Source organism: Equus asinus, chromosome 1, assembly GCF_041296235.1.
Source record: "Equus asinus isolate D_3611 breed Donkey chromosome 1, EquAss-T2T_v2, whole genome shotgun sequence".
Taxonomy (NCBI): domain Eukaryota; kingdom Metazoa; phylum Chordata; class Mammalia; order Perissodactyla; family Equidae; genus Equus; species Equus asinus.
The window spans coordinates 162,735,413-162,747,151 of NC_091790.1; the positions used below are offsets into that span (position 1 = coordinate 162,735,413).

The 11,739-nt window shown below is 42.4% G+C and overlaps 1 protein-coding gene across 2 annotated transcripts in view; it reads right to left on the minus strand.

Annotated features, from left to right (window-relative positions):
• The window catches only part of NT5C3A (5'-nucleotidase, cytosolic IIIA), a 52,497-nt gene extending 50,761 nt beyond the window's left edge, over positions 1-1,736 (minus strand). Inside the window, exon 1 of one of the 2 annotated variants that reach the window (XM_014838747.3) lies at positions 1,457-1,736. In XM_014838747.3, coding sequence (XP_014694233.1) covers positions 1,457-1,594 — 138 coding nt within the window. In that variant the 5' untranslated portion in view covers positions 1,595-1,736. The remainder of the gene's footprint in view (positions 1-1,456) is intronic. The other variant, XM_014838750.3, reaches the window with a different exon arrangement.
• Between the last annotated feature and the right edge of the window lie 10,003 nt (positions 1,737-11,739).

Sequence of the window (11,739 nt, forward strand, 5' to 3'; positions counted from 1 at the left end):
CTTTAGAGTGCTCTGTTCCTTTGTGGAAAGACTCTCCCAGGCTATAGGGTCCTCACATCTGGCTCATAATAAACTCACTCCAATTTTGATTTATAGATTGGTTATGGATTATTAGCTTGTCAACAGCAACATAAACAAAATGAAATTTCTGACATGAAAACATTTGTTGGGGCCGGCCTGGTGGCACAGAGGTTAAGTTGGTATGTTCTGCTTCGGCGGCCCGGGATCCGCCAGTTCAGATCCCGGGTGCGGAACTACGTACCACTTATTAAGCCATGCTGCGGCAGGCATCGCACATATAAAGTAGAGGAAGATGGGCACCGATGTTAGCTCAGGGCTAATCTTCCTCAAAAAAGAAACAAACGTTTGCTGCCGGTGTTACAGAAATGGAGAAAATAAGTAGTAATAACCTAAGAATAATTTAATTATAGCAATAAACAAAACCTAGGAATATTACTGGCAATATGACACGTGAGAGTTAACACTTGTTTTTTACTTTTAGTTAGTTTTTACTGTTAGTTATTTCTGTATCCAACCTGGGGCCAACAGCAACCAACAGGACAAATAGTTTCTTTGCTCAATTAGAACATGACAGAGGCTTAAGTATTCTAAGTATATGAACCTAAAACGATATTATTAGGTATAGTGGTAGATTGTCAACTTATTGTCAATATTAATACCTGACCGCAGATGTTCACGTGTGTCGCACATTATCGGGAGTATTCACCGGATTCTGCACTCCAGTAAGTACATTAGAATGCAACTCAGTGGGTAACTTATCTTGATGAGTGGGCTCTAACTTTAAAAAAACTAAAAACATCCCCAACTTCGGAGCACATACTGCTTCTGATGCACCTCAAATGGAATTATGGAAACTCTCTTATAATAAAATTGGAAATAAATTTCTAAAATAATGTTATGCAATAGGTTTGGGGAAACGATATTTCTTGGCAGTTTGAGACGAGAAAGAATAAGCTTCAAATACAAAATAAACCATTCTGAACTCCAACTCGGTTAACTGGCATTCTTTTAACCACTGCGAAGTTACACCTTTTCATAATCTAACTCGTCCTAGCTACGGTGCGAAAACAACAGCTCAGTCAGAATGGATTAGTTGCAACGGTTTGACGCGGGATGCGGGCAGGAGGGAGCAACCTGCCCAGGACGCTCAGTTATCTCCGGAGAACGGGTTTTTCAGCAGGAGGTAGCTGGTTTCCGAATGCCCCATTTGGTGCCTTTCTGTTTCAAATGGAGACAGAACAAAGGCCACGGGAATCCGAGCGCCGCCGTCAAGGGTCTAGACCAGATCACCGGGCCCGCGGGGACGCCGCGAGCGGGGCGAACGCGCTCCCTGTGCACCCCTCGCATCCCGGCAGTGGCAGGCGCGAGAAGCGGAGGCCGGACAGACCGGCCCGCGGCCTCTCTCCCGTAAGGCGCGCCGACCCCCGGCACTCACCATCTCGATGATCTTGGTCTTCCGCCCCGTCTTCCTCTTCAAGGTGAATATGTACTGGGCCAGCACCACCCCCGCCACCAGGGCGCACACACTGGCGCTCGCTACCGCGCCCACCCTCGCCACCGCCGCCCGGTCCATGGACAGGGCCTCCAGCTTCTCCCGGCCGGAAAAAAAACAGGTCACTGAGCGGCTGTGGGCCTCGGAAGCGCGGCTCGGCGGCGAAGCCCGGACGCCCCGCCCCCTCTACGCGAGCCCCGCCCCCGCGGAAGGCCCCACCCACGAACGCTGAGGGTTGGGGACGGGAAGGAGCGGGAGGGGCGTGGCCTGCGTCCGGGGCAGAGGTGGGAAGTGGGTCTTTCCCAGAGCCAAAGTCTGAGGAACTGTCCCAGGGCAAAAACGGGAACTTTATTATTTCTCTCTGCTAATGAGGACCAGGCGGTGGTTCATTCCGTCTTCGCCCAGTAGAAGTCTGATTCCAACCGCGCGCCCTCAGAAAAAGTCCTCCGCCTTCCACCGTCCTCAGCCACTCTGGACTACAACCCCCAGAAGGCCTCGGGGCGCAGCGTTCCAACTTGCGCAGTAGCATTGACTATAAAGAGTTATGACAGACTGCAGGGCGGTGAAGGAAATAACAAAGAGGCTGCCTACAGAATGAGAAAATATTTGCAAACCATGTTTCTGATAAGGGGTTAATATCCAGAATGTGTAAAGAACTCCTTTAACTCAATGACAGAAACAACCCAATTGAAAGAGGGGCAAAAGACTCCAGTAAGACAAATGGGCAACAAGCTTATGGAAAGATGCTTGACATCACTAATCATCAGGAAAATGCAAATCAAAACCACCATGAGATATCACTTTACACATATTAGGATGACCATTGTCAAAAAATCAGAAAACTACCGGTGAGGTGAGGATTATGGAGGAATTGGAAACTTGTGCACTGTTGGCGGAAAAGTAAATCGGTGCAGCCACTATGGAAAACATTGTGGAGGTTCCTCAAAAAATTAAAAATAGAATTACCATATGATCCAGCAATCCAACGTCTGCATATATGTCATGGGTATATATATTTTGAAAGAATTGAAAGCATGTACTCAAATATTAGCACTCCTGTGTTCGTTGCAGCACTATTCCTAATAGCCAAGACATGGAAACAACTTAAATGTCCATTAACAGATGAATGGATAAAGCAAATGTGGTATATGCTGATATGGGTCAAGGTTGCCCCAGGGAGAGAAGCCCAGGCGTTGTGGCCTATGTGCTGATCTATATAACCCTCCAGGAAGTACAGGACGTCCGGACCTGATTCATATCTAAAGTTATATGACCGCATGATAACCAGACCCCACCTGCACTGATACCATTGTAATGACTTTTTTTACATGATTTTTTTTTGTCTAGTAAAAAATAAGTCACACACCTATGCCTTATAAATTTAGCCCTACCCTCAAAACACTGCAGCTCTTCACTGCCTCTGGGTCCTGTCCCCGTGCTATTCTTTGAATGACAGAGCACTACTACCAGACCTTGAGAGTCCAAGAAATCTTTCTTTTGACTACTCGGCTCGCTGAGCCGACATCATATACATCAAATGGAATACTATGCAGTCTTTAAAAAGAAGGAAATTCTTCAATATTTGACAATAGGAATGAACCTTGAGGATATTATGCCAAGATAAATGAAATAAACCAGTCACAAAAAGACAAATACTACATTATTCCACTTAACATGAGGTAGTCAAACTCTTAGAACCAGAAAGTAGAATGATGGTTGCTGGGACTGAGGGAAGACGGGAGGAGTTGTTCAATTGAGTTTTGAGTTTCAGTTTTGCAAGATGAAAAAGTTCTAGAGATCTGTCACACAACCATGTGCATATAGTTAACACTACTCTACTGAAGATTTAAAAATGGTTGAGTTGGTAAATTTTATGTTATGTGTTTTATACCACAATAAAAAATAACAAAAAATAGCCAGAACTCACAGCAGGGCAAAGGTGGCTTGAAGTTAGGCTGGAGTGAGGAGGTGTCCCTTCCACCACTGCTGTCCTTTTTCTGCTACATTCTAATCACCACCTCTTCCATCATTTTCTCTTTGTGAGCAGCAGGACTTGTTCTCATTTGCCTGGTGTCTTCCAAGGGATTGATGCAGTTTCTCCTGCTTGTCTTTGGGAGTGACAGAAAGGAGATGCAGGGAATTTCCTTGGGGGTACCACTTCAACTCTGTGGAGCTGATAGTGCTGCCCGGTGAGGCTCTCTCTTTGCCCAGGATATGGAACAAGTTAAAGCAGGAGAACAAGAGGGAGGAGTGAAGCTAAGGGTTGCTTTTCTCTGCACCCTCTGTTCTTGCTCTCCTTGTTCCAGCCCTGGGATCCTGGCAAGAGTTCTTAAAGGGAAATTTGTGGAAAGAGGGTCCTTAGAAAGGTGGGGAAGGACCCATCTGACCAGGCACCTGGTAAGAAAACAGGTCTGGAATTAACCATCGTGTGCATGAAAGCCCTTTCTGTGTTTTATTTTATGGGCAAAATTGATCCTCTGATATCATGTAATGATTTTGGGGGATATAGAATGATCAGTTTCTTAGGAAGGATGTTAGCTTTTTTGTTTTTTGTTTGAAGACAAGCATAATATGTGTGAATATATTCGAGAAAAAGGTGACAAGAATTTTAAAGAATTCCACTAGGAATGTGTGGTGCTTGAGCATCGTCCTCCTGTGACCTAAACTTCAACAGGTCCCCAGCAAATGGTGAAACACATTTCAGCCTGTGATTAAAGTAGGATGCATGTCCTAATACCTCGTAATTCCTTTTTGCAATAGGAAATTGCTTTCACTTCCCTCTTTGCTTTGTAAACCACAGCAGTTTAGATTAATCTAGCTGATTTTAAGACAAAGATTAAGAAAAAATGAATTATATATAAGCTGATTATTAACACAACTGCTGTGTACAAAGAGAAAATGTTTTGTAAATTGTTTGCTTTGTTTGAACCGAATGATCTTTATTAATCCTGTAGAAGACAAACATGGATATTCAAAAACCTTAAGTGAGCTTCTTCAGAGATTATCAGCTCCATCTTGAAGCCAAAAATGGAAATCGAAGTTATCATGTTAAAATCTTCCAAATTTTTAGGAAAGAAATGAATGATATGTAATCTTCCCACAAATGAGATTTTGTGGTTTCTGGAAGAACTGAGAAATACAAACTGACCATCAGTCAGATGGTTGGTTTTCCTGGTTTGGGCTTCTCCTTTAAACTCTTTAAGTATGTAAATCTTTATTTTTCAGCAAATTCCTGTCCATAATGATACATGATGTCACTTGGGATAGCATGAACCATGGGAAACAATATGCAAGAGTTAGACCTAATGGAATTATAAACTTTCGCTATGCATGACCTTATGCTTTGCTCTAGTATGATAATTGGCATGTCAACCAGTGTTGGTTTGAAGTAGTTAGGTAGTAGTCTTGTGAGGAAGGCCATTTGTTGGACCTAGGTATAAAATCTCCTCCCACTAACAATCCTGTTAATTAAAACAACACAAAGCAAAACTAAAACACACCAATGGCACTTACTCTCTCATTTTTTTGGATATTAAGTTGTGGGATGGTGGCATCCTAAAAGAATCTAGAGACCAGCGAGAGGCTATACAGAAGCAAGGTTCTGCCATTAGCTGTGTGACTTAGAGGAGTCATGGAACATCTCTGGGCCTTCCTTTCTTATCTTGCAAAAGGAGAGGACAAAATAATTTTGGACAGCTTTTAGCTGTTAAAGCTCTTGGATTAAAAAGTGATGGTCTGGGGCCAGCCCGGTGGCACAGTGGTTAAGTGTGCATGTTCTGCTTCGGCAGCCCAGGGTTCGCCAGTTTGGATCCCGGGTGCGGACATGGCACCGCTTGGCAAGCCATGCTGTGGCAGGCGTCCCACATATAAAGTAGAGGAAGATGGAAATGGATGTTAGCTCAGGGCCAGCCTTCCTCAGCAAAAAGAGGAGGATTGGCAGCAGATGTTAGCTCAGGACTAATGTTCCTCAAAAAAAAAGTAATGGTCTTTTTCAAGCCCTAGAAGGTAACTTGGCAGAGTCCTAGGAAAAAGAAGAGAGAAGTCCTGCAGTAAGAAAACATCCACTTAGGCAATCAAGTGTCAGTTCAACCAGTGCTTCTCAAACTTTAAGTGAGCCACCTGGGGATGTTGTCTGGGGTGGGGCCAAGATTCCACATTTCTAACAAGCTCTCTGGTGATGCTGCTAGTCCAGGCACTACATTTTGAGTAGCAGGGAGCTAAATTGTGGCTGGAGGGCTTTAAGGAGCTAACAGAAAAGAGGAGGAATGACTAAAGAGAACTGATAGAACAGGAGAAACAATAAGGAATTAAAGTTTGCTAATATTTTTTCAAGAGTAGTAGATCTTCAGTTTTATGTTTGAAGTCCTTGAGAAATTAGTGTTTTATATAGAACATTTATAGACAATATTGGAAGGTTAGTTTTGCTTATTGAAGACACTTTTCTCTTCATTCTAGCAACTTGACAGGATTTTTTCACTAACAAAGCTGTTCAAGGCCATTGTCACATTACAGCTATTATTTTGCTCAGGAAGATTCACCCGGAACTAATATCTGTTGCAATCCTCCTCTTTTTGCTTGAGGAAGATTTGCCCTGAGCTAACATCTGTGCCAATCTTCCTCTATTTTGTATGTGGGTCACCACCTCAGCATGGCCACTGACGAGTTGTGTAGGTCTGCACCTGGGAACAGAACCTGGGCTGCTGAAGCAGAGCACATGAAAATTAACCACTAGGCCACGGGGCTGGCCCCAACGTTCTTTTCTAGCTATTTTCTACAAGGCCAACATGGCTCTGATACCAAAGCCTGACAAGGATAGCACAAAAAAGGAGAACTACAGGCCAATATCACTGATGAACATAGATGCAAAAATCCTCAACAAAATTTTGACAACCCGAATTCAGCAATACAGCAAAAGGATCATATATCATGATCAAGTGGGATTCATACCAGGGACACAGGGATGGTTCAACATCTGCAAATCAATCAATGTGATACGCCACATCAACAAATTGAGGAATAAAAACCACATGATCATCTCAATAGATGCAGAGAAAGCATTTGACAAGATCCAACAGCTATTTATGATAAAAACTCTGAACAAAATGGGGATAGAAGGAAATTGCCTCAACATAATAAAGGCCGTATATGACAAACCCACAGCCAACATCATACTCAATGGGCAAAAATTGAGCACCATTCCGCTGAGAACAGGAATGAGACAAGGATGCCCACTATCACCACTCTTATTCAACATAGTACTGGAGGTTTTGGCTAGAGCAATTAGGCAAGAGAAAGGAATAAAAGGAATCCAAATAGGGAGTGAAGAAGTGAAACTCCTGCTGTTTGCAGATGACATGATCTTATACATAGAAAACCCCAAAGAAACCATTGGAAAACTATTAGAAATAATCAACAACTACAGCAAAGTTGCAGGGTATAAAATCAACTTACATAAATCAGTAGCATTTCTATACTCTCATAACGAACTAACAGAAAAAGAACTCAAAAACACAATACCATTCACAATCTCAACAAAAAGAATAAAATACCTAGGGGTAAATTTAACTAAGGAAGTGAAAGACCTATACAACGAAAATTACAAGGCTTTTCTGAAAGAAATGCATGACGACATAACGAGATGGAAAGACATTCCATGCACGTGGATTGGAAGAATAAACACAGTTAAAATGTCCATACTACCTAAAGCAATCTACACATTCAATGCAATCCCAATCAGAATCCCAATGACATTCTTTACAGAAATAGAACAAAGAATCCTAAAATTCATATGGGGCAACAAAAGACCCCGAATTGCTAAAGCAATCCTGAGAAAAAAGAACACAGCTGGAGGCATCACAATCCCTGACTTCAAAACATACTACAAAGCGACAGTAATCAAAACAGCATGGTACTGGTACAAAAACAGATGCATAGATCAATGGAACAGAATCGAAAGCCCAGAAATAAAACCACACATCTATGGACAGTTAATGTTTGACAAAGGAGCTGAGGGCATACAATGGAGAAAAGAAAGTCTCTTCAACAAATGGTGCTGGGAAAACTGGAAAGCCACATGTAAAAGAATGAAATTTGACCATTCTTTTTCACCATTCACAAAAATAAACTCAAAATGGATCAAAGACCTAAAGATGAGACCTGAAACCATAAGGCTTCTAGAAGAAAATATAGGCAGTACATTCTTTGACATCAGTATTAAAAGGACCTTTTTGGACATCATGTCTTCTCAGACAAGGGAAACAATAGAAAGAATAAACCAATGTGACTTCATCAGACTAAAGAGTTTCTTGAAGGCAAGGAAAAACAGGATTGAAACAAAAAAAAACCCACTAATTGGGAAAAAATATTTGCAAGTCATATATCCGACAAAGGGTTAATCTCCATAATATATAAAGAACTCACGCCACTCAACAACAAAAAACTCAAACAACCTGATCAAAAAATGGGCAGGAGACATGAACAGACATTTCTCCAAAGAAGATATACAGATGGCCAATCGGCACATGAAAAGATGTTCATCATCACTGATCATCAGGGAAATGCAAATCAAAACTACACTAAGATATCACCTACACCTGTTAGAATGGCAAAAATAACCAAAACAAAAAGTAACAAATGTTGCAGAGATTGTGGAGAAAAAGGAACCCTCATGCACTGCTGGTAGGAATGCAAACTGGTGCAGCCACTATGGAAAGCAGTATGGAGACTTCTCAAAAAATGAAAAATAGAAATACCTTATGACCCAGCCATCCCATTACTGGGTATCTATCCAAAGAACTTGAAGTCAGCAATTCTAAAAGTCCCATGCACCCCTATGTTCATCGCAGCATTATTTACAATAGCCAAGACTTGGAAGCAAGCTAAGTGCCCATCAACTGATGATTGGGTAAAGAAGACATGGTATATATATATATATATATATATATATATATATATATATATATACAATGGAATACTACTCAGCCATAAAAAGGATAAAATCATCCCATTCACAACAACACGGATGGACCTTGAGGGTATTATGTTAAGTGAAAAAAGCCAGATAGAGAAAGACAATCTCTGTATGACTCCACTCATATGTGGAAGTTAAACATGTTGACAAAGAGAACAGATTAGTGGCTACCAGGGGAAAGGGGTGGGTAGCGGGTGGGCACAAAGGGTGAAGGGGTGAACCTACAACACGACTGACAAACAATAATGTCCAACTGAAATTTCACAAGGCTGTAAACTATCATAATCTCAATAAAAATTTTATTGAGGTCATAATAGTTTACAGCCTTGTGAAAATTCAGTTGTACAGTATGGTGATGGACAGATAATGTTCATCATGGACAAAGAGAGCAGATTAGTGGTTACCACAGGGGAAGGGGAGGGCTGGGCGAAAGAGGTAAAGGGACACATATATATGGTGATGGATAAACACTAGACTATTGGTGGTGAGCACGATGCAGCCTGTACAGAAACTGATACATTAAAATGTACACCTCAAATTACACAATGTTACAAATCAATATGACCTCAATAAAATAAAATTAAAATTAAAAAAAATAATGAAAGGAGAGAGAATGGAGACTTTTGGAGTCCTTGTGATGGGACACCTCAGCAGTAGCTGTTTGACACATCTGATCTCAGCAGTTGATTGAGAGAGGACAAACTGCAGTCTTTCCAAAGAAAACTGAAGGGAACTTAGGTAGTTTGCTAAGGACATATGTGCTAAACAATGCTGGTAGAATATAAATCTTGATGAGATCCAAAGATTATGTTTTTTTGGGTTACTTGTATAGTTGTCACCCAAGAGTTCTAGAAGAGAGAATTTGCTCAACCTAAAAATTTCTCAAGCTGGCTTAGCAATGTCATTAAAAAATAGCATGTTTCCAGCCATTTGGATTTATAGCTTCACATATGATTATAAAACACAGGTAAAGTAAATACAGAATATTTCTTCTCAAAGTTGTACAAGTTCAATTTGTTATGCCTTCAGAGGTACTTCATGGTGTTAATTTTTGTTATAAATAAATGCTTTCTTTTAAAATGAAAGAAAGCGTCTTTATTTAAAACCTGTGAGTGGTGGTGTACTGTTCTGTGAGAAAAAGAACTTAATGAAGGCTGTTTGTTTGGCTGAGGTTAATAACAGTGGAAATGGACAAAGTAAACAACCTATGACCATGAAAGCTTTCCAGAGGTGAAACAAACATAATTTCCCTTTCAAAAACAATGACTGCTATAATGAATTGTCCTAACTATGTCCTAACTTTTAAGGTAAAGCCAGTAAAAGACTTTAAGAAGGGCAGGCAGAGAGGCAGGAGAACCAGTTGGGCTGGTACCTGGGAGGCAAGGTTTAGTGACCCGAGGACTGAGAAGTTTCCATGCCATTTAGCAGCAAGTTAGTTCATTAGTGTTTTGGTGAGGGTGGATGAGTGGGCGCAATGGTAACAAAATCTAGATTTGCACTTTGTGAAGGAGTAGGAGGTGGAGAAAACTGAGTATTTATGGCCCTTTTTAAAGAAAACTTAGTTGTGAAGGGAAGAAAGGAGAATAATGATTGGGGACAATATAGAGTAAACGGAAGAGGGAAAATACTGCTTCTTTCATTACCTGAAGAAGTAGAGCACACACTGTTAGTTACCTGCCCAATTAATATCTATTCTCTCCTCTTTGTCACAGCATCCAGTTTATTCCGAATGGCAACATGACTAGTTAAAAGACGTCCACATGTCCTTTCACCTGTGGGTAACCCATGAGATATTTGAAGTTGCATGGGTTTTCTAGTAAAGCTCCTTAGGAACAAAACTGATGACTGAGCAGAGGCTGCTGTGTGCCCTTTGTGCTTTCTTTTTTTTTTTTACGCCCTTTCCCTTCTCTTCCCCCTGCTTTCTCCCTGCAACAGGGATCTTGGATTGTGAGGCAAGCGGAAGGAAGCCAGTGCTACGGATGGATGTTGGAGAAGAAAGAGTGAAGGAGATTGGCTCCTTTTTGATATCAACAAGCTACCAGATCAGCCCTCGGGCAGTCTACCACCAGAGATCTTTATATGAAAGAAAATCTTTATTCCATTACAGCCACTGCAACTTCTGGTGAAACACAACTTCTACCTGGTAATGCAGTCAGTCATTCCAAACTTTCAATGATCCATACGAGTACTATTCCTGCCCATTTGACTGAAAAAAAATAGTAACAACACAGTCATCAGAAGCTAATACACTTAAATTCCTGCCTTCAGCACTTCATTTCCTTCCGTCTCAGTCAAAGACTTTCTTTTGCCCAAGGCAAAGGACTGTCACTCTCCCTTTAGGTACTCTCTCATTCTGCCTCCACAGAATATCCTCTAACAGCTCCTTTCTCTTTACCATCCATAACATCTCCCTGTCTCTTCATTCCGGAGATAAAAATACCTAAATCTGTATCTTTAAAAAACAAAGCAAAAAATCCACAATCCTCCTTACAACCCTATGACTTCTGTTAACTATCCTGTCTTTCCCTTCTCTCACATGAAAAGAAAGAGTAGTCTGTATTTGCCAGGTTCACTTTCAAAGTGTCCATCCATCATCCATGCAACTAGAAGACGACTTCCCGTCCCACCACCTTCCCATATCAACGGCATCCTAATAGCCAGAGCCCCTTCTCCCAGGATTTTACCCTCAGCAGAATCAAGCATGCTTGAGGGCCCCTCCCGTGTGAATTGTGAATCTTCCTCCTCGCTGGCCTGTGCTCTGTCCAGGTTGGCCTCCTCCTTCCTCTCTCCTTCTGCTCGGTCAGCGGCTTTAGGTCCCAGGAGGAAAGGAGACCAGGAGCTCGGAGGAGCGAAGAGAACCTGCCCCGACTCAACACACGCAAATGGAGGGGGCAGTCCCGCAGCATGAGGGAACTGCTCCGTCCTCTGGAAGAACAGATACCAGGGCGTCTAGACGCATGAAGGACGCGCAGAAGGGAAGACTAAGCGCACACCGAGCAGTACCCCACGCTGCCAGGTCTCAGCGCACCACGGTTTCTTCCCGCGCCTTTAGGCGGGACGGCCTTGCACATGGCGCATGCGCGGGCGAAGGGTGACGGGCGGCGCCTGCGCAACAGGCAGCACGTGCTGGCCCCGCGGTGCAGGTAAAGGCAGACGCCAGTGCAAGAGCTGCCGTACACGCTCCGGTGGCATAGGTTAGACGGGCGTGGCTTGGTGTGTGTCGCTGTAGACCTTCCCAGTTGCAGGCGTCGAACTA